This window comes from Tupaia chinensis, unplaced genomic scaffold, assembly GCF_000334495.1.
Source record: "Tupaia chinensis unplaced genomic scaffold, TupChi_1.0 Scaffold000197_1, whole genome shotgun sequence".
In the NCBI taxonomy this organism is placed as follows: Eukaryota; Metazoa; Chordata; class Mammalia; order Scandentia; family Tupaiidae; genus Tupaia; species Tupaia belangeri.
Genome location: NW_006159672.1, coordinates 1,345,501 through 1,372,685, shown reverse-complemented (window position 1 = coordinate 1,372,685; position 27,185 = coordinate 1,345,501). Strand labels below are relative to the sequence as shown.

Below are 27,185 nucleotides of genomic sequence, written 5' to 3'. Positions count from 1 at the left end.
TCCGCTTTCGCTCTTTCCAATGTTCATGGAGCACATGTTGCTTTGATTTGGATATTTCATCACTCCCTGGTGCCCACCTCTTCTTCCAGTGCATCTACGTTATGGACTCTCAGCATCCTAACGAATGTTTTTAGAGTCACTCGTTGGATCCTCTCCTCATCCGGTGTTTGTGTGATCTCCTTGCAGCTAGCCAGGGATCCTGAGGGCTGAGCCTTTTCTTCAGGTGCTCCTGGACCACACAGGCTCTCCGGTACATTTTCTACTACGTCAGAACCAAATGGAGAGGAATAATACAATCTCACTAGCAAGGAAATTAATTACACATCTAAATGATCCTATCCCCAAACAGCATAGCACTAGCAGAAACAAGTACACCAACTGAACCACTCTGACGTTCTAGGCGGAGGTTTTCCTCTTGTCTTGAACCTCTCCATTAGATTTGAGAAAGGAAAATATTGGAGACGTACAACTCAATAAATTCCTAGTTCTACCTGGACTAAGACTTCGTAATACAGTTAGTTACTCTTTGACTTGGAATTTCCAAAGCAGATAGATAGAATTCATTACAAAGAAAAAACAAGTGCCTTGGATGAAACGTTTCTTCCACTAGTAAAACTAAGAGCTAGCAATATGTTGTTACGCTGCTTTTTGATGTCTCTGTAACATGGAGCAAAACTATCGCAAAACATCCTATGTACAAGAAATTACATTAGTTGTCTTCCTTTGGTTTTATGAACATTTCTTATCTTTTTTGCTCTCTGACATTTGACCTAGAGTAGATTTTGATCCCTTGACTTCTTAAACATACACATGATTAACATGCCGATAATTCCTCTTTAGTTTTTTTCTTTTTGATGGTTCTTTTTCTTTATAGTTTTAATGCCTGATTCCTTTTGGGAGCTTGCTTCTGCTTCCTTGGTACAGGGACAGTTCCTAAGGAGATTAGAAGACAAACATACAGTTCCAGTAAAGATGATTCCAATAATCAGCCCCCAAGAATTCCCCCAAAAATATTTTCCATGGCCTATAGTTTATTTGCTATGTTGAAGGTAGACCCCTTTGAGGAAGAGTCCAACTTTAAATCCAAGCCCCATGCACATTTCCTACAACATGGAGGACATCTATTTAATGTGACATGTAATGACTGTGTCGAAGCTTCTATTCCATATTGGGATTTGTTCTAGTATCTTTATTCTTGCATTTTCAGGTTGGTGTCTGTCATGTCTTCCACCTGTTGGATCTCTTTGTGCAACCATGTTCAGATGTTTTGTGGTCTCCATAGACATTTTGCCTTTCCTTTCTTTCTTTCTTTTTTTTTTCTTGTTCTTTTTTTCTTTTTTTTCCTTTTTTTTTTTTTTTTTTTTTTTTTTTTGCTATATGGTGCATGTGCTCAACAGAGAGACAGAAAGAGACAGACAGAAAGCGAGAAATCACCCCTGGGAGGATAACATGCCACAATCTTTTCTCCTCCATTCTCCCCAAACAGCGTAGCACTAGCTCAGGATTTTGGGGACGCATGCACACATGTCCAACATGAGTTTTAAGCCACCAGGTCCAGGACTTGAGCCATGGTTGATTATGTGGGAGTCCAGTGATGTAACCATTACACCATCTGCTGATCCCCCCTTTCCTTTCTTTAGGGATTCTTATTGATTTAATTTGGCATTTTTGCATGGTCTCTGGTGCCACCAGGGCTCCCATGGGTTTTATTTTGAGGGCATTCAACAATCTTGTAAGTATTTGTGAAGTTTATGCTGTACACTATTTCACTTATCTTTTGTTCTTAAGGTAATACACTTCATTTCTGGGATCCTCAGCATGACCTATTGTTTGAAAAGTTATTTGGGAACCAGCAGTTAGCGTAATGGCTATGTCGCTGGACTCCCACGTAGTTGACCGCGGTTCACGTCCCGGACCCGGTGGCTTAAAACTCACGCCGGGTGCCCGTCCAAGATCCCAAGAGGGGAATGGAGGAGAAGGGATTGCGGCATGACCATCCCCCCTGGGGGGTGATTTCTCGCTTTCTGTCTCTATGTCTCTCTCTGTCTGTCTGGCGAGCGCACGCGCCCTATAGTGAAAATCTCTCAAAAAAAAAAAAAAGTTATTTGAAATCAGGTCTTCTAGGGGTTGGGCTCCTGCCTCCAGATCTGTTTTCTGCCAATATAACTTCTGCTTTGTTAGCTTCATTAAACATTTTGATGCATTTAAGATTCTCTTCTGGCATTCATGTTTTTTTTCTTTACATGTTTTAAGAGGCCTTTCACTGCCCTTCATCTCTTCCTGTACTTTCTTTTTTTCCTAGTAGAGTCTTTCTCAGATGACTTTCCAGGTTGTTCTCATCAATGGCATGTTTATTTCTCCATTTTTACTTTCTACACATGGCAACAGTACATTTCTGAGGCCAGAAAGCTTCCACCCTTCTTTGCACTGGATACTGTCTTCAGAGGCTTTGTTTTAGAATCTGAAATTTTCATCTCAACATCTATCATTTTATAGGTGATCCTAAGAATTTATATATACATTATACACACACACACATATACACATATATAAAGTATATTTAAAGTTTCTTGTTGAAAGGCTTGTGGAACAATATTAGGTGGCTTTGTTGCTATATTCTGAGTCCAGTGACCACATTCTCTCCTGTAAGAAATTAAGACATACGCAATTATGTACTCTCATGTATTTTCTTCACTGTGTTGTTGTACAAACTTAGTGTTTTTTCTCATACAGTACTAAGAGTCAATAATTCGATTTCATGTCAATCTAAGGAAGCATATTTGAATTCTTACACATTCATAGATCTTTCATAAGTAGAAGCCATGTTTCCTTAAGAGTAATAGTATTTAGTGATTTCTATCAGTGCAAGTTAGGCCCTGCATTGATTCCATGAGGGAAGAATTCCTTAAGAAGGGTCTTCTAAAGGCTGATATTCATTGACATCCATAGAGAGAAAGACACAGTGAATATGTTCAAATGACCATGTGCCCTCTTAGAGATTTATTTTGTGGCAAAAGGATGATACTCTGAAAAGTTCAATTGTTCTCATCATACTTCCTCATGTTTTATTCAAATTCTAAATTACTGTAAAGCACAAATGAGAACGGTAATAGTGTATACACTGTTCAATTATTCCTGCTCGTTTTCTGAATGGGAGCAGGTCCAGGGTGAGTGTGAGATAGGGGAGGTGAATATATTTTACCCTCATTTGGCACAGGTCCGTGTGTCCTTGTAAAAGTGGAAACAGCGTGCTACTCTGAAGGTGTCTTCTGTTGTTCCTAGTATAGATGATTCTTACATACACCACTGAACAGATCCTATGGATACATGCTAGAAAACATGTTATTTAGTTGATGGTTCAACTCCCTAAATAGCTGCTTGTCTATTTATTATTTTTTCGAGAGGTTTTTGCTATAGGGCGCATGTGCTTTCCAGAAAGACAGAGAGAGAGAGAGACAGAAAGAGAAAAATCACCCCCCAGGGAGAATGGCCATGCCACAAGCCCTTCTCCTTCATTCCCCTCTAGGGGTTTTGGGCAGGGACACAGACACGCCCAGCGTGAATTTAAGCTATCGGGTCTGGGACTCAAAACACATGCGACTACATGGGAGACCAGTGACATAGCCATTATGCTAACTGCCAGTCCCATAGCTGTTTGTTTCTAAAGTTTGAAGAAAAATACACCTGTATTCAGGGCAATGACACTTGGTAAGTCAGGGACAAAAACTTCCCAAATTCTCATACCCTCTCAACAGGCTTTTCATGCCATCTTGTTCCCCTCGTGCTCTAACTGCAAAATCTCCTTTCTCTGACATGCTTTAGAAGAGGAACTTTAGAACCAGAAGTCAGCTTGGCAAAAGGACGCAGAGGGTTTTCCTCATGGTAGTGCAAGTGGTATTCCTAACAAAATCTCGGCTTGTGGGCCTATCTTAAAACTCAACAAGTTTTGCTACAGAAGTCTATATAAAACATTTTAAAAATAGGTTGTTACAGATTTAAGTTTCACCAGTATGGCCATGTTCCTGCTCTGTCTTCATAATTCTTAGTATATACTCCAGAGAGTTTGTAAAATCATTGAGTGGGTATTCTAGCACCTCCTACTCCTGATTGGGCTGTCTCTGTGAGCCTGGAAGAACTGTTCCTGAAGACAAGCGGTAATTAAAGGGACAAAAGTTGGATTTTATGAAGTTATGCAGAGGTGAGCTTTGTTTGATTGTTTAATGGGGTAGAAAATGGAAACTAATGTCCCCCCCCAAAAAAGTGTATAGTATTCTTGCTTTTAATTTACAGGATCTTCATCTGTCCTGCTCCATAGAGTTTAGAGTTGGTTGTCCTAAACATTTCCATTGCCTTCCTCAGGGTTCTGTACTCCCATAGGTAGCTTATTTCTTTGTTGCTTTATATTTAGCAGATGGGCTCAAAGTTTTAGGTCTGGTGATCCCTGTGCAGTCTTAAAAAATATTGAGAACTACTGAGAATTTTTATTAATGTGAGTAATATCTATCTATACTTACTATGGAAGAAATTAAAAAGTATTATTTACTAATTCATTTAAAATAATGAACTCACTCATGTCATGGGCAAATAACTCATTTTTATTAAAAAACTATTACTCAAAACAAAAAATAACAAAATTATATCATTCAAAACAACAAAAGAATCCCTATAGCATTCAAAACAAAAAATAAAGAAAAGTAAAAGTGTTGTTTCTTTCTTTCTTTTCTTTTCTTTTTCTTTTTTTTTTTTTTTTTTACCGAGCTAATAGAAGATGACTTTTTGATTTCATGGACCATGTGAAAGGATTGTAGAGACCTTCAGGAGTCCCACCAACCTGTAAGAATAGCTGCTCCTGAGGAACGAAACCAAAAGCCACAAAATGTAGGCGAGCTGCAGGTAGGTGAGAAGTGGTGAGGAGGGAGGTGAGGGTTCACCAAAGGCATGGTTAGGCTCCATTCACCTTACTCCAAGTGAGCCCACAGAAATCTCCTGCCCCACACCATGCAGGTGGTCCTAGGATGAAATCTTGTGCACCATTATTATAGGATTCATCCAAGTTATCATGCACAAGGTTTTTTAATTTGGAGAATATTTTTTCTATTCTCAGAACTTTGTAAACCTAAGTATGCAGCACTAGCAATGATTAGGAGTTCCTGAAGTGAATACTCTGCAGCCTTCAAACAGAATTAAAAGGGGGAGGATATGCTCAATGGAAATAGCCTCAATTTATGAAGTACAAATTATGAAGTGTAGATCCATAAGTATATTATGATCTTCTTTGTTGTTTTTGAAAAAGAGTCATTACAGACACGATTTTGACTTCATGGACCTCTTGAAAGGATTGTGGAGACCCTCAGGGTCCCCGACACCCGTGTGAATCCTGTTCCTGATCTATGAAGCCAAATGCCAAAAGGTGTGAGTGAACTGGAGAGAAGTGAGATATTGAAGGTGGGATGTGGTGTGCTTCACCAAGGCATGTTCGGGCTCCATTCACTTCACACCACGTGGGCCCACATACATAACTGGAAAAAAAAATCACAAGAAACTACTTAACGTAATTAGTGGTATTTGGCTAGATGTAGGGGCTGGAGAGCGAGCGAGGCTTTAAGGTTTTTTTTTTAATTTAAAGCCTCTAGCAATGAACAGCATACAGCATTTCATGTATTTGATTTTTAAGAGAAAGAAAACCAAGAGGGGTAATTTCGGCAGTGGGAATATGTTCCATTTCTACTCTTTTTATGTTTTCCTCAGTATGGAGAAAACGATTTTTTTTTTTTTCCCTTTCATACGCCAGCAGATCCCAGCGGAGCGTGCTTCCCTGCCTCCTGCCCCGCCCACACCGTCTCTCGACCTTCCTATTGGTCGCCGGTCGCGCTATCCCGTCCAATCGCAGCGTTTAGCGCCATAATTTGAATGCCATTTTCGTTTGAATTTGGCGGACGCGGCGGGAGGCCTTCCGCGCGCGGGCCGCTCACCCGGGGCATCCTGGGACTGAGCCCGCCGGGCTGCCGGGTCACCGCGCCGGGTCTGTGGGCCGGGACGGAGCGAGCGCGGACCCCGCGGACGGCGTCCGGGTCTTTGTGGCGCGCGGCGGGCGCTGCCGGCCGGGCGGTTTTCGGTGGGCTGCGGGGGCACCGGCTTCTGTTGCGGACTTCTGGGACGCGGTAGAAGCAGCGACTCGAGTGAAGACCGTGTGTTCCGAATCGTCAAGGTGAGCGCCCGCCGCTATGCCTCAGCGGGCGGGCGACTGTCGGGGGACGGGGGTGGGCGCGGATCCCCGGGGCGGGAGACGGGGTTGGACGTGGATCCCTGGGGCTCGGTGGAGTCAGGAGCTGGAAGCGCAGCCTTGGTTTGTCTCCTCCTGGGCCCCGGAGAGGGGTCTCGGTGGAAGCTCTCGGCCCGGGCTCCGGCGGCGTAAGCGACTTGGCCGCGGGATTCTGCGGCGCCAGGTGCTAAGGGCCCCCTGGGGTGCAGGCCTGGACTTAGCTGGGGTTCCCCCAGGTCACTTTAAGGTAGGCCTTGGCGGCGACCCGGTTTGTACACTTAAAAGTCAGTATGTAGTTTCTTTGCTTTCAGAGTAACTTCCACCTTTTTTTTGCAGTGGCTTTTAAGTTCGCTTCTGCAAACCTTTTGGAACAGCCTTCCTAAACGGAGTCTATTCAACATCTTGTTTAGAAAATGGGACGTACGAGACGTCTCGTTACCATCAAAAGGAGCGGGGTGGATGGTCCACACTTTCCACTGAGTCTCAGCACCTGCTTGTTTGGAAGGTGAGCCCCGCGCGTGGACGTTTTATCCTAGAAAGATGGAAATACCTTAATCACAATGCAGATTAGATTTTTAATGTTAGACTTTTAAATATGTCCATCAATACAGTATATTGTATTTTTAAAACGATTAAAAGGTTACCTAGTGATCTTTTACTACATGCCAAGTAAGGCAGTAACCTGTACAACTCATTAAATTGTTTGAACACCATGATGTAGGTGCTAATCTCTGTTTTTGTATATGGAGAAATGGACGCACAGAGCGGTGCTAGTATGAAATACAACACGTTGGAAGATGATTAGACCTTTAAACATACATGACATTACATACAAACATACATAAACTTTTTAAAAGTAGAATATTTAAAATAGTGATTTTCCATAATGATATAAAGTACTTTTAATTTCTGATTTATATCTGTTTATGCAAAAGATAATTTAGTTTGTGTTTCATTATTTTCTATTTTTAAAATAATTATTTATTTAATTTTATTTACACATTCATTTATTTTAATTTTACAAGAGAGAGAGATAGTGGGAAAGCAAGCCACCAGGTCCAGGACTCGAACCATGGTCAGCCTTGTGGGAGTGTCTAGCACCTTAACCACCATACCACCTGCTGGTCCCCATTTTCTATTTTTTAAAAAAATGTTATCAGCATAATAATTGTACATATTTGAGGTGGTACAATGTGATTTTTCCATGAATATGACATATAATGATTAAATCAGGGTAATTGGTGTATTGATTATATCAACCATTTGACATTGTTTTGTATTAGGAACATTCAAAAATTTTTAAGTCAGTCTGAGAGAAGCTTTTTGTCAACTTTATTCTCCCTACTAACACTATAAATGATTTCTTATCTACCTGTAATTTTGTTGCCATTAATCAACATTTCCTATTCTCGCTCTCTCCCTAACCCTTCCAGCCTGCAATAGTCATTCTCTATCACTTTAATTTTTTTCAGTTTCCACATGTGGGGGGAAATGTGGTTTTCTCTTACCATAGGTGTCTTGTCTATTTCATTTAATATAATATCCTCCAGGCTCACCTGTCTAACCTCAAAAGACAGAAGTTCATCCTTTTCAATCGGTAAATAGTATTCCATTTTATTTTATGTATGTATGTATTTAATGCCCGAGGGCATATTGATAGTAGCCTTCCTAATTGAGGTAAGATGTTATCTCATTGTGTTTTGACCCTAATGATTAGTGATGTTTAATTTTTTTTCTTTTTTTTGGCCATTTATATATTTTCTGTTGAGAACTGTTTTGAGTTTTTTGCTCATTTTTTCACTGCTGAACTGTTGAGTTCCTTGTATATTTTGGTTATTAACCCTTTGATTGATATTTTCTCCCATTCTGTGGGTTGTCTCTTCACTCTGTTAATGATTTCCTTTGTTGGGCAAAGTTTCGTAGCTTGATATAACCCATTTGTCTATTTATGCTTTTATTGCCTGTGCTTTTGATGTTTTGTTCATGAATTTTTTGCCCATACCACTCTTTTGTTTTCTTCTAGTGGCTTCATAGTTTTAGGTTCTACATTTGAGTCTTTAATCCATTTGGAGTTTATTTTTGTATGTAGCGAGAGATATGGGTCTAACTTCATTGTTATATAGATAGATATCCAGTTTTCCCAGTACTATTTATTAAAGACAGCCCTTTTTTTCATAAATGTTCTTGACACCTTTGTTGAAAATCAGCTGGCAAAATATGTGAATTTATTTTTGGGTTCTCTGTTCCATTACATTGGTCTATGTGTTTTTGTTCTTCCCAGTACCATGTTTTTTGTTTGTTTGTTTTGTTTTGTTTTTAATTACTTTAGCTTTATAGTCTATGTTGAAAACTGCTAATATGGTGCCTTCAGTTCCATTCCTTTGGTTTAGTGTTGCTTTGGTTATTTATGGTCTTTAATGATTCTAAATTTTATAATTGTTCTTTTTATTTCTATAAAGACTATTGTTGGTATTTTGATAGATATTGCATTAAATTTGTAGGTCATGTTTTGTAGTATGGACACTTTTAACAATATTTATTCTTTCAATCCATGAATATGGGATGCCTTTCCATTTGTGTGTGAGTGTGTGTGTGTCTTCAGTCTCTTTCATCAGTGGTTTAAAGTTTTTAATTATAGAGATGTTTAACCTCCTTGATGAAAATGCATCCCTAGATATTTTATTTTTCTTCTAACTATTGTAAATAGGGTTGCTTTTTATAATTCTTTTTCTGCTATTTTAATATCTGTAACAAATGCTAATTTTGTATTTTGATTTTGCATCCTGCAATTTTACTGAATTCACTTATCAGTTCTAAGAGGTTTTTTTTCTGGAATTTTTATGGTTTTCTATATATAAGATAGTATCTGCGAACAAGGACAATTTGACTTCCTTCTTTACAATTTAGATGTTCTTTATGTCTTTCTCTTGCCTAATTGCTCTGGATAAGACTTGCAGAACCATGTTGAATAAGAATGATAAAAACAGACATCCTTGTCTTTTTCCAGTTCATAGAAAAAAATCTTCCAGCTTTTCCCCATGTGGTATGATGTTAGGTTTGTGTTATATATAGCCTCTACTGTGTTCAGGTATATTCCTTCTTCCCTAATTTGTTGAGTGTCTTTGTCATAAAATTATGTCATATTTTGTCAAATATGACAAAATCCATTGAGATGATCATTCAGCTTTTATACAGCTTTTGTCCTTTGTTTTGTTGACATTTATGGATTTGTATATGTAGAGCCATCCTTGCATCCTTTGGATAAAACCCACTTAGTCATGCTGTACAACCTTTTTGATGTGCTGTTTGAGTCAATTTGCTTGTATTTTATTGATGATTTTTGTGTCTGTGTTCATTAGGGATAATGGTGTGTAGTGTTTTTTTTTTTGGTTTTTTTTTTTGTTTGTTTTTTTTTTTTTTTTTGGTAACATGGTAATACTGGCCTTGTAGAATGAGTTTGGGAGGGTTCCTTCACTTTAATTTTTTGGAATTGCTTGAAGAGTATTGTAATTAGTTCTTTAAATATTTTGTAGTATTTGTTGTATAATCATTTGGTCCTGGGCTTTTCCTTGATGAGAGATTTTTTATTACTGATTTGGACTCATTGCTTGTTAATGGTCCATTTCATGTTTTCTAGTTCTTCCTGGTTCCATCTTGGGTTGTATGTGTCAGAATTTATCCATTTTGTGTAGATTTTTCAGTTTCTTGGTGTGCAGTCGTTCACAACAGTCTATAATTATCTTTTGTGTTTCTGAGTATCAGTGGTAATGACTACTTTTTTATATCTGATTTTATTTATTTGGGCTTTAGTTTTTTCTTAGTCTAGCTATTGGTTAGTCAATTTTGTTTATCATTTCATAAAACATTTTTTTTCCATTGACCTTTTGTATTTTTTAATCTCAATTTGCTTTTTCCTTTTCTGATGTTTATTATTTCTTCTGCTAATTTTGGGATTAGTGTTTTTTTTCCCCCATATTTCCTGAGGTGATTGATTATAGTTTATTTGAATTTTTCTTTTCTTTTCTTTTTTCTTTTTTTTTTTTTTAATGAAGCATTGATTGCCATAAACTCCTTTTAGAACTGCTTTTGCTGTACCTCATAGGTTTTGGTATGCTGTGTTTCCATTTTCATAAATTTTTAAGTTTCCATCTTGATTTCTTTAACCTAAGTCATCCAAGACCATATTATTTATTTTTTTCCATTTATATGATTTTCTTTCTTTTTTAAAAAGAGAATTAATTTATTTGTTGTTATTATTTGACCAGAGAGAAATAGAGAGAGAGAAAGAGAAAGTGAGAAAGCAAGCCGCCAGGTCTGAGACTTGAACCGTGGTTGGCCATTGTGGGAGTCTTAGCACCTTAACCACTGTGCCACCTGCGTGTGTTGTTTTTCAATTTTCCCTACTGTTAGTGATTTCTAGTTTTAGTTTATTGTGGTCAGCAAAGATACTTGATATGATTTCTGTTTTATAAAATTTTTGAGATTGTGTGTGTGTGTGTGTGTGTGTGTGTGTGTGTGTGACCTAACATACGGGCTGTCCCATGGAACAGCTCATATACTTAGGAGAAGAATGTATATTTTGTAGTTATTGGAGAGAGAGGAGGAAAGTGAGAAAGCTCCTCTATGGGGAGATGGTCGTGCCTTAATCCCTTTTACTCTACTTCTCCCTCCTTTCAGGATTTTGGGCACACTTGAACCCAGTATGTTTTTCAAGCCACAGGATCTAGGACTCAAACCCATGGTCAGCCTGTGAGATCCAGTTCCTTAACCATCATGCCACTGATTGGTCACAAATTTTGTTTTATTTTGAAAGATTGAGATAATTTGGGACCAGCAGTTGGCGTAATGGCTGTGTCACTGGACTCCCATGTAGCCAACCGTGGTTTGAGTCCTGGGACCGGTTGTCTTAAACTCATGCCAGACACGTGTGTGTGCGTGCCCAAGATCCTGAGAGAAGAATGGAGGAGAAGGGATTACAGCATGGCTATCTCGCTTTCTGTTGCTCTGTCTCTGTCTGGTGAGCGCACGTGCACTATAGGAAAAACCTCTCCCCCCCCAAAAAAAAGATTGAGTTAATTTAGAAAGTTTCAAGAACAAAAATCCTTTTTTTTTTTTTTTGTATTAAGGGGTAATGAATGTGATATCCGTATCCAGCTTCCTGTCGTGTCAAAACAGCACTGCAAAATTGAAATGAATAAGCAGGAGGTGAGTGAGTTTTTATAAGAAGATTTTAAAAACTCTTCAGTTCACTTTTTATATTCATTTGTTACATATTTCTCCCCTTCTTTTCATGTATAGGCAATATTGCATAATTTCAGTTCTACAAATCCAACACAGGTAAATGGATCTCCTATTGATGAACCTGTACAACTAAAGCATGGCGATATAATAACTATTGTTGATCGATCTTTCAGGTAGGTAAAAAACTAATTAGACTAACAATAAATAGCACCTTCTGAGTTATCATTAACTAGTGTCACAGTTCAACTGTAATCCATTTCCTCCCTTTTTTCCTACAAGTTTATGTATTTTTTTCATGACACAGAGAGTGACAGGTACTCCTGATAGGGTCTCATCTTGCCATAATCCTCTCCCCAGTCTCCCAACCAGCCAGGTTCACAGGTGCTCATGTGTCTAGTTGTTGTGTTAAGGTTGACCTGGGATGGATTTGAATCTGGGCTGATCATATGATACCAGTATTGTGTAATTGCAGCCTCCTCTACTTCCTGTGCCATCATCACCATGACTGGTTTTTTGATTCTTGGGTTTTTGTTTTTTTTTAATTCTTCTTCTTTTAAGGTTTTTTCCATGAGGTACATGCATTCACCAGAGAAAGACATAGAGGAAGAAAGTGAGAAATCACCCCTCAGGGGAGTTGCCCCCAACACAGTCCCTTTTCTTCCATTCTCCTCTCATCATTTTGGGCTAGCACACACATGTACTCTATGTTATTTTCAAGCTGTTGGGTCAAGGGCTCACACCATGGTTGACCATGTAGGAATCCAAATCCTTATCCCCTACATCACCTGCTGGCCCCTCTTTGATGCTTTTTAGTGTCGATGAATGTCAGAGTATTTCATGTTTTCATTGTTAACACTAGTCTTAATCTAAAAGTGTATGGATCTATTGAGTTGTCAGAAAGGTCATGACATATTTTTCTGTTTTTCTATGCAAAAATACCTCATGACTTTTCCACAGCCCAATAGAATGAATGATAAATTGATCTCAAGTGAAATTTAAGGATTTAAGTATACATAATTACGCAGAAGAGAGTGGCTTCAGTTTTTTTTCTTGTGGCTACTATGAAATTGTGTATTTTATTGTTTCTTTTTTCCATTTTAAAGCAAAATTTATTCATAAATAAAGAAATAATAAGAGATATATAGGTCAATTTTTCATGACATAAATACCTTTGTGATTACTACCTGTTAAGTACTGAATTACACTGCCCTGAGATTAATATTTTCAGTTTCTAAACCCCAGTTCCTTAGAATGTGATGTCTTTTGAGAGAGGATCTTTAAAGAGATAATTACACAAAATATATTCAGGCTATGAGGGTGGGCTGTAATCCAGTGACTGGTGTCATTATCATAAGTGGAGATTAGGACACAGAGACACACCAGGATAGCAGATGCACAGAGGAAAGTCCATGAGAAGAGGCAGCAAGAAGGCAGCAATTTGCAAGCCAAGGAGAGAGGCAGAGAGAAAAACAACCCTTCAGACACCCTGATCTTGGACTTCCAGCCTCCAGGAGTGTGAGAAGTAAATATTTGCTGTTTAAGACACCCAGTTTGTGGTATTATTATGATAGTCCTAGCAAACTAATACACCACCTACGTCATTTTTCATGCAGTCTTCTGATCTCTTCTTTCCCTCACCAAGTAAACTACCATGTGACTTTTATGATATCAAAGTTTTTGGAGTTTTACTACCTAAGCATGGATCTCTAAACTACAGTTTGTCTGTCTTTATGAATCTCCATAACAAAATAGTGTATGTATTTGTAGCTGAATTCTCCTCTTATGTGTGTGAGATTCACAGCACTTTGGATGTCTTTGTTGTTTGCTCCTTCTCACTGTGTAAGTACTTAGTTGCAAAAAGAATGCACCATAATATACATAATATATCCAATTTATTAATTCTGGATGGACATTTGAATAATTTCCAGGTTTTGAAATGAGCTGATGCTTGCTGTGTGATTGTGTATAGTTAATTTTTTTACTAATCTCTCTTTTGTGTTGGAAAACAATGTGTATTGTAGTACAGCTCTTTGATGCAGTATAAAATATAGAGAGAGTATATATGTGTAGAACAGAGGTATTAGCTATCTGTGTCAGGTTCATATCTTAGTAATTTTCCCCTGCTTATTAGTTACTCTTAAGATGTGCTGAAATCTCTCACTTGAGGATTTATTTATTTTTTCTTCCCTTTCTTTCTTTCTTTTTCCCCCTATTTTTGTTATATACATTTTGAGTCTATACTGTGCAATACAGATTTACAGTTATGTCTTCTTAGTTTATAGAACTCTATCATTTAAAAATATCGTCTACCTTAAGTAATATTGTTTGCCTTAATGCTTCCTTTGGATGATAAATATAGATGAATTTCTTTTTGATTAGTGTTTGTGCAGTGTAATTTAATCTACCTTCTTAATTTCAATGTTTTATAAACCTTATGGTTTAAATTGTCTCTTGGAACACACTATCAGGTGAATTTTTTTCTTAGTTTATTTATTTCTTCTATGAGAGAGGGAGACAAGAGGCATGCATCCCCGACAGGGTCTTCATACTGCAATCCTATCCCAGCTCCAGACAGCTGATCATGGGCATACACTGTACCCAACCTGTATAGGGAGACTTTAGGATACAAACCTGGGGCTTCCCATGGGGTCTCAGGATTGAAGAGCGTTGCAGTACCACTGTATCACTGTGCTGGTCTTGAATTTTGTTTCTAATTGGAATATTTTCTTGATGGATTGATCCCTTTATCATTATAAAATGTACTTTGTCTCTATGAACAATGTTTGTTTTAAGCCTGTTTTATCTCATGGTAGTATAGGATCTCCAGCTCCTTTTTGGTTGCTGTTTGCATAGTATATCTTTTCCCATGCTTTTACTTCCAGCCTATTTTTGTCTATGAATCTATATTGTATCTCTTATAGATAGCACATAGTTGGATCACTTTCAAGTCCACTCAGCTAAATGGAGCTCTGCCTTCATTACTGCTTTCATCTGTATTAAATAGATTTTTCTAATGTATCACTTGAATTCCCTGATCATATCTTCTACAGTGCTTCTTCTGAGTTGCTTTTATTTTTAAGGGATATTCTCATTGAATATAGGCTTGAAAGTAGGAATTATTTTATCTAGAACAAACATGAAATAATTTTCTCCAAAATGGGATGTAGTTCAAATTTTGATTGATACGATTAAAGACACTCAACAAAGATTAGAAAATCCTAATCAGGAAGAGGGACTTGACCCAGAACACTGTACTTTGAGAAAAAAGATGCCTTCAGATTTTACTTCAGGACTTACTTATGTGACATTTTAATTCAAATCAGACCATTTCACTGAAGTACCAAAATTTTCATTGTGCAAAATAAGGGATTTCTTCTATGAATTGATCCCTGAGGCCTATCAGAATAGTGATTTATGCTGCCTAATGAAGCCTTCCTAAGTTATGCCTGTCTTGTTCAGCCACAGATTGAGTAAATGGTAAAGCTGGAGTGATCACAATATTCTAAAATATAGCTCGTAGTAAAAATATAGCTTTGTATATAGCCTTGAGTTTTGTGACCTCCCAGTGTAATTAAAGAGCTAGTTGTCATCAGGTTTGCTGAATGACCTTCTAAGCCATCAAGTGACTTCTATTAACATAAACTAGAGGAAACCTGATTATGCTCTCATGTGCAATAGGTGCTTATATAGAAAGTGACCAGAAATGTTGAGTCATAACCAGGCTAGCAAGCGATCAAAAAAGTTAATGTGTTTCTAATATCTGACAATGGTGCTCCAAAAGAAACTTGAGGAACTTATGTTAGTTTCTAAAGTAAAACATTTTTATTTTTTTAGCATTATTTAATTTTATTTATTCATTATTTTTAATTTGACATAGAGAGACATGGGGCGTGGGGCAGTAAGAAAAGCAAGCCACCAGGTCTGGGATTTGAACCGTGGTCAGCCATTTGGGAGTGTCCAGCACCTTAACCACCATGCCACCTGCTGGTTCCCTGTAAAACATTTTTCTAACTCTAAATTTATTTCTACGTAGTATACAATAATATCTTGAACAAAGCCTGATGTATGTTTGTTCCTTGATTTTTTGGAAATGACCAAGTTGGAGAGTTTAGTCATAGGTTACAATCTTTAATCTGGATCTATGTTTCTATGCACTGCAGGTATGAAAATGAAAATTGTCAGAATGGAAGAAACTCAGTTGAATTTCCTGGAAAAATATGTGAACAGGTAATGGGAAATATTATTCAAATTGGGCCTCTGATGATTTTTAATGATACAAAATTATTTATATACTTTTTAAAGAATTATTTATTTAATCTTATTTATTATGATTATTTTATTTTATTTTATTTTTTTAGAGAGAGATTTTTGTTAAAGGGTGCATGTACTAGCTGGAGAGACAGAAAGCAAGAAATTACTGCCCAGCAGGGATGACCATGCCACAGTCCCTTCTTCATTTCCTCTAGGGATTTTGGGTACACATGCAAACACACCCGGTGTGAATTTTAAGCAACCAGGTCTGGGACTTGAATCGTGTTTGACTGTGGGAGTTCAGTGACATAACCATTATGCCATCTGTTGGTCCCAATTTTGTTAAAAGAATTATTTATTTAATTTTATTTATTCATTATTATTATTATTATTATTATTTGACCAGAGAGAGAGAAAGTGAGAAAACAAGCCACCAGGTCAGGGACTTGAACCATCATTCTCCATGTGGGATTGTTCAGCACCTGTCCACACCACCTGCTGGTCCCCAAGGTCCCAATTATTTTTAAATTTGCTATAGGGCACATGCATTCACCATAAAGAGGCAGAGAAAGAGAGGGAAAGTGCAAAAGCAAGCCACCAGGTCCTGGACTTGAATTGCAGTCAGCTATGTGGAAGTCCAATGCCCTAATCACCACGCCACCTGCTGGCTCCTTTATATGCATTTGATGAATGATTTCTCACTTTAAATTAGCCACAAAGGAGGATGACATAATGATTACTCTACAAAAATGTAACTAAGATTTTAAAGTAAGCTTAATTTAGACATATTAAAATAATCTGAAATGATACTTCTCTTTTGTTGTTAAAAAAGAGTTGATTTTACATTTTTGGCCTAAAGCCTACTTATTTGAATATGAATATATTATTTGTTTGCAAGCCCTTGGTTAGTTCACTCCAACACATAGAAGTAAAATTGGGAACCATATTATGTAATTAGATATATTTGATTGGAAATAAAAAGTTCATCAATCACATACATAGTTTGAGAAGCAATGTTAGATATCAAGACATTTGAAATTAAGAAAAGAAAATCCTTTGCCTTTGGTAGTACTTAAAAATTTTTTTCTTTGTGTTTTTTCATTTTATCTCTTAGTCTTTTATACTCATCCACTCATTTATGTGTTTGAAATAATCACATTAAGAAAATTATGAATGCCAAATATGCATCCCAATTTTGATAGATGACTTAGGAAACTGAAACAGTAATTGCTTTGCTATGTGAGAGAATTCTATTCAGTATATCAATACAGAACAGGTGTTCCAGCAGTATAGCTTATTGAAATAGTTCTAGTCACATTCTTGAAAATTTTGTAGAATTGAGTAAATTTAGAATAAGCACTAAGAATTTCTATCTTTTCTATACTTTAGGATGCTACTGAGCTACTCTCATCTGAGCTAGTTAGAATTCCTTGGCTAAGGAGACTTATCCTAGGCACACCTGAAATTAGCAAATAAGCCCTTCAATATCATGATCTCTGCTATGTTAAGTATTGCTTCTAACTGGAGAAGCAACCTTAATGTTTAGCCTAGTGCTTATTAGTTCTTTTAATGAAAGCTGTCTATAGAGATTGAGAGAGAGAAAGAAAGCACTCCACAATGAGGTGTAACCACATTGCAATCCCTCCTTCATTTCTCCATCTGTCAGGATTTGGGGCATGAACACACAAATACACCTGGCACATTTTCAAGTTGCTAGGGCTGAGATTCGAACTGCTGTTAATCAGGTGGGATCTGGCTTCCTTAACCTCTGAACTGCAAAGCTGGCCCAAAATGTTTGTTTTTTTTTCATATGAGATAGAGAGCAGGCACCTCCAACAGGGCCTCCGTGCCATGATCTAGCCCTAGTCTCAGCCTGTGTGGTTCATGGGTATGTGCAGAGCATGCACAGGGAGGTTCTGGGGCACTTACTCAGGACTTTTATATGTGGTCTAGTTGCATCACTGCTGTGGCTCTACTTGGCCTGTATTTTTCTTAATCCAAATGATATACCTTTCTCTTTTTAAACATCAGAAATTATATCTTATGTATGTGTTATTTTTTTCTTTCCCCTTAGAAAATTCTATAAAAATCAAAGTGAAGGCACTATACATGGGGAACCAAGTAGGAGTGCTAAGTCTGATTCAGAGACTCTGAGGTTGCAGTGCCTATGGACATACTGTGTTTTCTTGTTCCTTAACTTTTCTAAGCTATCAGGTGACCTTAAATATCTGCCAGCCAAAAGGGCACTCATGCTAAGTAAAGCCTCAATTTACCAACAGGTCCTGTAGCAAATTTATTATATAACTAACTATAAAGTCAATAAACCTGTGCTTATGGTGGGTTATCAGTCTTTAGAGAGGTGATGTGATGTTAATTTTAGGTTGGTTATTCTTTTTGTATGATGTTGGGAAGTAACTTCAAGGAAGTTATAAAAAAAAAATCACTGAGGTTTGATTTAAATAATTTTAAGCCTGGAATTTGTTTCATATGAAATCATCATTATATAGTATTCTTTTTTTTTTAAATTTTTTAGTTTATTAATCCTCTCATGAAAAATCCACACAATCACCACAGATAGTCATTGCAGAATCTTTACTCCTTCGACTATTTTCCAATCTCCAGCTCACTTTTGCCAGCACCAACATTGGCCTTTGCAGTCCCCCTGACTTTCTTCATTCTGTTCTTGCGTTCCTTTTGCTGTTTTCTTGACGTCTTTTTCTTCTCATAAAGGCCATGTCTTGCAAGTCTACGTTTGGGCTCATTTTTCTTTGCATAATCCAAAGAATTGTAAATCATGCCAAAGCCAGTTGTCTTGCCACCACCAAAATGGGTTCTGAACCCAAACACAAAGACGACATCTGGTGTGGTCTTGTGCATCTTTGCTAGTTTCTCCTGAATTTCTGTCTTAGCTACTGTTGTCTTCCTGGGGTGAAGGACATCAATGACCATTTGTTTCCTCTGAAGTAGTCGGTTGGTCATGAATTTTCTGGTTCGGATAGTTACTGTGTCATTCATGATAGCGGTATATCCTCAAGCAGCCAGGGACGAAAAGAGCACTATGTAGTATTCTTTTAAAAGTCAGTGAAGAAGTCCTATCATGATCAGTAATTCCCAAATGATTTGGGCCTATGTCCTATAGTTTCTAAAAGTCATAGGAGCAGGTTTGGTAAAGAAGATAATCAATAGAATGTTTTTATTGTTATGACTATCAATATTTAGAAAAGCATCAAAGTGATAACTGTTTCAATTTTTGTAATTTATAGGAACCATCACATCGTGTCTCAAGATTGAGCTTGTCTTCTGGCCCTGGTTAGTAATGGTTTAGTTTTGTTCTGGGAACCTACAAGATCATAACACAGTTCAGATCACAAGTATTATATAGCTAGGCTGTCAAAAATCCTAAGAGGTTTATGTAACATGTCAAATATGGCAGATACCTGAATTAACTTTTTTTTCCTAGTGATTAATGTGTATTCTGCATAGACAAGTGTCTTAAGTAATTGCTTTTTAAATTGTCAACCGAATTCTTAGTAGCTTGGTAGCATATGTTATCCCATACTGGATATTGGCTAATGTGATTTATTTAGATGATAATACTAGTACCAAAAGACTTAATGTTTATACATTAAATAATTTGTAGAGTAATTTAAAAAAATAGATTATGAAAATTAGAAACAATTAAAATAATTCTGCAAGTATTAATTATTGAGAAAATATTGAAGTTCTGTTTCTTATTTCATTATTCATTGCCAAGATGAGGAAGAACAAGATTCCAATACCCATTCAAAAATCACTGAAGGAAATGTTTCAAGAAATCCTCTGCTATGTTAAGAATGTAAAAGGAGACAGTAGTACCTAAGATGTCTCAAAAGACAATGTTGTCCAGCAGATACCTAATGTTGCTCCTTCCTCAGAACATCCTGGACATAATGACAGAAATCTCAGTCCTAGTAATTTTAATGAGAATTCTAGGGTACAGGTAGTACATTGTTATGCAGAATTAAAGTCTCCTTTCTTGACAGTGACAAAAAACAACAACAACAAAGAAAAAACCCTCCTGAATCTCCCTTTAGGAAACAATTAATGAAGGGAGATTTGGATGCAAAATCACGACAAAAAAATGTTCAATACTATTAAAAATTAGGATCATGAACTGATTACTCAACCAAAAAAGAAAAAGTATCTATGGTTTACAGTTGGAGATCCAACAATTGTCTCATGTAAATCAAGTCTCAAATCTGGTAGAAGCATGCACATTAAAGCAGATCCTGCTTCACCTGAATAAGAAATGATTCAGAATGAGGAAAAGGAAAGTAATGAGGAATTTTTCAGACTTCCAAAGAGGCCAGGAATTCTAGCATTTTTCTTTGTGAGACAACCAAAATGAAGAACTGAGTACACTCTTCATAACACCAAAAATTCTCTGCCAAAACATAAGAATGAAGACCTGTGTATATTGGTGGAAGAGAATCTGTGAACCTAGATAAAAGTGAAGTCTTCAAGGCAGGTGATAAAACAATTACTCTTAGGAAGCTTTTATCTAGAAATCAAACACCAACTAAAATTGAAGATGCTACCAATTCTGGCAATAAATCAGAAAATCACCCTATAAAAATAAGATAATGTTCCTATAAATGTGGAAGTTGCACCTATAGAAATAAAAATCAGCCTTTTTTTTTTTTTAAACTCGTTGGCTTGCTCAAGTTGGGAGGAAGATTCAAAAGGAGTCTCAGAAAGCCTGAGAAATTGGGTATTATAACAACTGTTTTTTTCTGGATTATCTAGTCTTAGTTTAGTTGATATCAGTAACTCCTGTGACTACATTTGTAATTTTATTTAACTGTAAATTTACTTTCTCTAAAAATTACCTCTTGCCTATATGTAGATATGAATTAATGAGATCTTCAATCAATAATGACTAGCCCTGTGGTAGAGATTCTACCTGGCACTTAGGGTACAATGATAAGACAGATATATTCATTTTTTTTAGCTGATAGGTTCGAATTGAAGACAGATAATTATAACAAAGAATGCTAGAAGAGAGGTGCAGGCTGTTAGGGAAATATATAGCAGGGCTAACTTTTTTTTTAAAGCATTATTTTATTTAGCTTAATTGATTCATTTATTTTCAATTTGACCAGAGAGAGAGAGAAAGCGAGAAAGAAAGCTCCCAGGTCCGAGATTCTAATTGTAATCAACTATGTGGGAGTCTGGCACCCTTAACCACCACGACACCTGCTTGCCCCATAGCAGGGCTATCTAAGAAAAGATGTTCCAAAAACATTTGATTCTCACTTTTTATCTATCCTAAAATTGAAAGGCGAACAATCAACATTGATTTTTTTCTTTTTTTGGAGGATTTTGCTGTAGGTTGCATGCGCTCGCCAGAAGACAGAGAGAGACAGAGAGACAGAAAGCAAGAAATCACCCTCCAGGGAGGATGGCTACGCTGCAATCCCTTCTCCTCCATTCTCCTCTCGGGACCTTGGGCACGCACACACATGTGCCTGGAGTGAGTTTAAGCACCAGGTCTGGGACTCGAACTGCGGTAGACTACATGGGAGTCCAGCGACATAGCCATTATGCTAACTGCTGGTCCCTCAACATTGATTTTTAATGTGAGATTAATTCTAAACTATAGTCAACTGTAACATGAATTTTATCCTTTGGAATAAATCACTGAAAATCCCTTGGAAATCATTGAACATAGTGGTAGCTCTCAGGTTTTATACTTTGTTCTCAGAATCTCCTAGAAGCAATTTATTATAAACACTATACACTCTATGCCACACAATATTCTGCATGATTGATTCTTGGTGCCCATGAGTGGATCTTTTCATCTACATGTTACAAATAAGGAAAGTGACAGTCCTAAGTCATATACTAAGTGGCAGAAATAAGACCTTTATATCAGGTAATTTCTTGGCATTTTCCTGTACTTTTCAGGGCTGTCTTATAGAAAGAAAAGGTTTCTGGGTATTCTGAGGTAGTAATCTTGTTTTCACAGCTCTGTGTCTGCAAATGGCCTATAGTGGTGGGATAATGTAGATATCTATAAAATTAGAGCTGTACATATCAGTGACAACATTCTATTGAGTTTCATGAAGAATGTTCAGTTGGTTAGTCTTTAATACTAATTTGAAGTGAGTTCTATATTTTGGTATGGTTTTTTCTTAACCTTTTCCATGTGTGTATTCTTCACTTCAGATAAAAGTGAGGAAATGTCTTTGAAAAGAAGACGTGTGTCCTTTGGTGGTCGCCTAAGACCTGAATTATTTGATGAAAACTTGCCTCCCAATACACCTCTCAAAAGGGGAGAAACACCAACAAAAAGAAAGTCACTCGTAACACATACTCCAACTGTCCTAAAGAAAATCATCAAAGTAAGTTTGACGGCTAGTATTCTCATTCAAAACTAATGGCTCACACACCTGTATATATTCCTCACAAAATTCTGACTCAAGTAGAAATATAATTAAGACCTTTATTTTTCTAATAAATAAGTTTTAAAAAGACTAAGTAAGTGAAAGATCATTTATTTGGATTCTAGAAAAGGTACATATGAATTCTTGACTTTGGTTCTGATGTGTCCAAACAAGAGGCAGTTCTCAACATTTTTCCTTTTAGTGTACAAGTTCCCTAATACTCATGCTTACAAGTAATATAATTACTCTTGGGTTATTGTAAAAGCAAATTAGAAAGATTCTGAATATATCAAGAAAATTAGATTCTGAATATATCAAGGATTGTTTCTCTTTAAAATTATGAGGCTATTTTTAAAGCATTTTGTTGGTAAAAAAAGGGAAATTTTAATACAACTTTCAACCACCTATTTCTATGCTGTAATGTCTTCCTCATTTCTTAATCTCTGGAAAAGTTTGGCCCCATAGCTCACCTTCATAACAGGGCTTAGAAGTCTTTACTTTCTCGTAACACCAAAGGACATGCCCAGCCTCCTTCTTGTTTCATTATGACTAATAGATGTGAGCTGCCCTCTTTCCATGTAGCCCTCAGGGGTTTAGATGCCCACAGGTGGGACTGAGATCAGAGCACACTTGATTCTCACCAATTAGGATTTTTTCCATCTTTCCACCTGAAATACTTCAATGCAGATTCATTTATTTTTATTCCCTTCCTTTTTCCTTAAATGAGTGTTACAGTCTCACTTTTTCCTTATCCCTCACTGACAGTGGTTTAAATGTTTTCTGCTTTAAGATTTAAACAGTTGAAATTCTTAATTGAGTAGGTTTTCTATAGTCATCACAGATATTTTACATCCATGGTAAGATTTCTTAGGAATATTTCAATCTTTCCAGGAACAGCCTCAATCTTCAGGAAAAGAAGAGTCTTCAGAAATTTGTTTGGAAATGACTGCAGAAAATGTGTTCATGAGCTCTTCAGCTCCTAATGCTGGGAAAACTCCAGTTGCAAATAATCAAAGACGTAGGTCATGCAAAGCATCACCAGCTTCTAGCAGCAGCAAATCTCCTCAGCAGACAGACCTTCCTAAGCGAGGTGGGCGAAAGAGTGGCAACTTATCTTCAAAAAGAACGTCCATCAGTAGAAGTCAGCATGATATTTTACAGATGATTTGTTCCAAAAGAAGGAGTGGTGCTTCTGAAGCCAACTTAATCGGTTAGTATCATATTGACAAATACATATTAAGGTGATTTTTCTTATTAGTGGTAGTTGTTTTTTTTTTTTTTTTTGAGAGGTTTTTCCTATAGGGCTTGTATACTCTCCAGAAAGACAGAGACAGATAGATAGAAGGTGAGAAATCACCTGCCAGAGTGAGATGGCCACACCACAATTCCTTCTCTCTTCTCTTGGGATCTTGGGCACACACGCACATGTGCCCGGTGTGAGTTTAAGCCACCGGGTCTGGGACTCGAATCGTGTCGACTACATGGAAGTTCAGTGACATAACCATTACGCCAACCTCTGGTCCCAGTGCTAGTTTTTTAAAGTTCACTATCTTTTCCCTTTGACAGTTGCAAAATCATGGGCAGATGTAGTAAAACTTGGTGCGAAACAAACACAAACTAAAGTTGTAAAACATGGCCCTCCAAAGCAGGTGGAAAAAAAGCAAAAAAGACCTAATACTCCAAAGGTATGATATTTCAATATGAGATGCTTGTTAATGTACCAGATTATATATACCGATGTTATTTTATATTACATTACGCATGTATTTATGTTTTATTTGTTCATTTCTCTACTTTTATTCTACAGAAGCCTACAAGCAGTGTTCACAATCAATTTAGTACAGGCCATGCAAATTCTCCTTGTACCATAATAATAGGAAAAGCTCATATTGAGAAAGCAAATGTGCCTGCTCGGCCCTATAAAATGTTAAACAACTTTGTCTGTAACCAAAAAATGGACTTTAAGGAAGATCTTTCAGGTAAAAACATAACCTCAGTGCATATAAGTCATACCCTTTTGATCTTACTATTTGTGACTATTGTTTGCTATCTTTATTTATCTGCTATGAACAGGATTAAGTAATACAATTGAATCAACATTCTGGGGTCATAGCATTCAAGGAAGATACAACTGGTGAGGAGTACAGAGACAGTCTGACAATTTGGGGGGATCATGTATCCTTCATGAAGTATGACAATGTAAAATACTTATCTTTACCCTGGAAAGCAGGTTATGTATAGAAATTCAGAAAGTGCTTTATAGTGAAGAAAGGAAACATGCTCTTATAATTGGTCTTCTCTCCACAGTTATACTAATAGAGTGGGAGCAATTGTTTTGGGGCAATATTTTGCTTCCTGAAGAGTTACTTTCTTGGTAACTTGACCATTTCTTGAAAGTATATCCTATAAGAACATTTCCTTAAACCACTAATAGTTGTGCAAATAGTTCCATTCAATTCTTACTTTCAGGAAGTGTACTACCTCAGTTGGTTAATGTAGAAGATTAGAACCATGGCAAGAAAGCAAATTTTAGATTTTGTGTCATGTAATTTGTCTAATGTTTTACATTATATATAATTTGAGAGCGAGGTGGGAAGATTTTTAACTGGATAGGTGTAATCTTTTTATTTCTTGACAGACTATGAATTGGAAGTTTCCTCCTCAGTATAATACATACAAGGTTATCTCTAAATAGTCAATTTGGATCAGTTCATTTATCTTTTTTTAAAAAATCAACAAAACAAAAACAGAAACAAAAAACTCCCAAAATGTAGAGATACATAAATATATTTGTTTGTGTATATATGTGTTTATATGTATATGTACATATATTTGTGTATATATGTACATACATATTTATATATGTACATACATATTTTGTATTATATGTACAAAATATATATAAAAATATATACAAACATATATGTATATGCTTGTAAATATGAGCATGTGTAAATATACTACAATATATGTTACAAAATGTTATAAACAAATCCTCAGAATATTTTTAAGATAAAGAAAATTAAAATGATAAATACTCAGTGTCTCAGATAGTATTTTGTTTTTTTGTTTTGTTTTTATAAGAATTTCTTTTTTTAAGATGTTTTTCTCAAGAATCAGATAATTTTCACCCTTTGTTGTGAGTAACTTTAATTACAAAACATCCGTAATTGCTGAAACTAAATCCTGGGAATTTTAACTAAGGCCTGAAAGGCTGTAGAAAGAGAGGATTTTCTTTCCTTTATAATAATTATTTATTTAATTTTTCATTCATTCATTCATTTTAATTTGACCAGAGAGAGAGAGGAAGTGAAAAAACAAGCTACCAGGTCTGGGACTCGAACCGTGGTTGGCCATGCGAGAGTGTCCAGCTCCTTAGCCACCACTCCACCTCAAGTGAGTGAGCTGGTTTGGAGAAAAGCCTTCACAGTAGGCTTCCAAACACATTTGCAGATAGCTGCCTGTTAAAACATTTTCTTCCATTGGTACCAGAATGATAAAAGGAAAGAAAACATGAGATAATATGAAGTTTTCAGAAACTTTAATCTTCCATATAAAGTGTCACATTCTTTTCTTTTTGTTTCTGAGATTATGTCATTACTACTTTTTTGGTGTTAAGGTGGAATGATTATGATATTAGGTTTTTCTGTTTGTTTGTTTGTTTGTTTGTTTGTTTTTGGAGAGGTTTTTGCTATAGGGTATAGGTGCTCGCCCGACAGAGAAAGAAAGCGAGAAATCACCCCCCAGGGGGATGGCCACACTGCAATCTCTACTCCTCCATTCTCCTCTCGGGATCTTGGGCACATATGCACAAGCACCTGTTGTGAGTTTTAAGCTACTGGGTCCTGGACACAAACTGCAATCGACTACATGGGAGTTGAGCAACATAGCCATTATGCTAACTGCTGGTCCCATGATATTAGGTTTTTAAAAATACCATTACTTGACAGTACTAAAAATGGGCAGCTCTCTGTCATTTTCTACAATCAGAGGACATTTTATTTATGTATATGTAGGATTGAGAAAGCCAAGATTTTATAGAAGACAGCATGAGGGCACTTGGTTTCTAGATATCTAGAAAGAAGGTCCAGAGAGAAAGGATCCCTTGACTAGCTTCTGTCCTCCTGACAGCTGTTTGGAGTATATTTTGGAAGACCACACAGATCGACTATTTTTAGTTGGCTTCCTAATCAAAGAAAAGAACATAATACAACTTCTCTGTTCTCTGTTTATAAAATGAATACATTAAAATGGAGTCACCATTTTCTTAGGCTTTGTGTACCAGGAATTCTAGGAGGTATATTTTTAATTCTCGTCATTTGGTTTGTTCAGTATAAGGACTGTGATGGTTTTTTGTATATAAGTGACATGTTTAAATGTTTTTATTTAACAGGGCTTACTGAAATGTTCAAGACTCCAGTAAAGGAAAAAACACAAATGATGAGCACATGTTCTGTCACTGTTTCAAATTCAGAAAACTTACCTGGGAAAAACTTTGAAGTAACTAATTCAGAAGAAAAATCTCTGATTACCACTTCAGAGCTTATTGGTTGGTTTCCTTCTTTCCTAGTACTGTGTTTATTTCTGGCTAGAACTTATAGGATGGTATTATTATTTCTCTATAACGAATATTGTATTATTGTTCTACAACATACGTTACTGGTAAAATATCATTCCCATCTTTCTGCTTTGTTGTTTTAAACAGATTTTTTTCAGCAGTTGAAGTAATATTGGCATTCATTGACATACATAGAAAGACTCAGAAAACAATTTTAAATGACCCATGCACACTTTTGATTTCTTTATGTGTTATATGTACAGGATGACATGGCAAAAAGTACAATAGTTTCTCATCAAACTTTAATATAAAGTACTCAAATTCATAATTATTACAAATTCACAAAAGAAAATGATATATTGTCTAATTGTTCCTGCTAATCTTCTGAATGGGAACCAGGCCCCAGTGAGTGTGACATGGGGAGGTAAATGTTTTAAACCTCTCGCAT

At 36.6% G+C, this 27,185-nt stretch overlaps 2 protein-coding genes across 3 annotated transcripts in view; one reads left to right on the top strand and one right to left on the bottom strand.

The window, feature by feature from the left end:
• Window positions 1-6,125: 6,125 nt before the first annotated feature.
• MKI67 (marker of proliferation Ki-67) overlaps window positions 6,126-27,185 on the top strand; it is a 33,881-nt gene continuing 12,821 nt past the window's right edge. The window contains exons 1-11 of one of the 2 annotated variants that reach the window (XM_006146918.3): window positions 6,126-6,208; window positions 6,599-6,767; window positions 11,389-11,467; window positions 11,561-11,676; window positions 15,664-15,730; window positions 19,018-19,063; window positions 21,962-22,137; window positions 23,071-23,389; window positions 23,746-23,864; window positions 23,987-24,158; window positions 26,573-26,728. In XM_006146918.3, the coding sequence (XP_006146980.1) occupies window positions 6,676-6,767; window positions 11,389-11,467; window positions 11,561-11,676; window positions 15,664-15,730; window positions 19,018-19,063; window positions 21,962-22,137; window positions 23,071-23,389; window positions 23,746-23,864; window positions 23,987-24,158; window positions 26,573-26,728 (1,342 nt within the window). In that variant the 5' untranslated portion in view covers window positions 6,126-6,208; window positions 6,599-6,675. Of the gene's footprint in view, window positions 6,209-6,598; window positions 6,768-11,388; window positions 11,468-11,560; window positions 11,677-15,663; window positions 15,731-19,017; window positions 19,064-21,961; window positions 22,138-23,070; window positions 23,390-23,745; window positions 23,865-23,986; window positions 24,159-26,572; window positions 26,729-27,185 lie in introns of those variants that run through there. The other variant, XM_027771221.1, reaches the window with a different exon arrangement.
• LOC106734719 (40S ribosomal protein S24) lies at window positions 18,327-18,790 on the bottom strand. The gene has a single exon (XM_014587218.2). The coding sequence runs from the start codon at window positions 18,767-18,769 to the stop codon at window positions 18,359-18,361; it is 411 nt and encodes a 136-aa protein (XP_014442704.1). The 5' UTR covers window positions 18,770-18,790; the 3' UTR covers window positions 18,327-18,358.

What these genes read in the sequence shown, in the direction of transcription:
- LOC106734719 (XM_014587218.2), bottom strand. Translation starts at nt 18,769, where the DNA reads ATGAATGACACAGTAACTATCCGAACCAGAAAATTCATGACCAACCGA.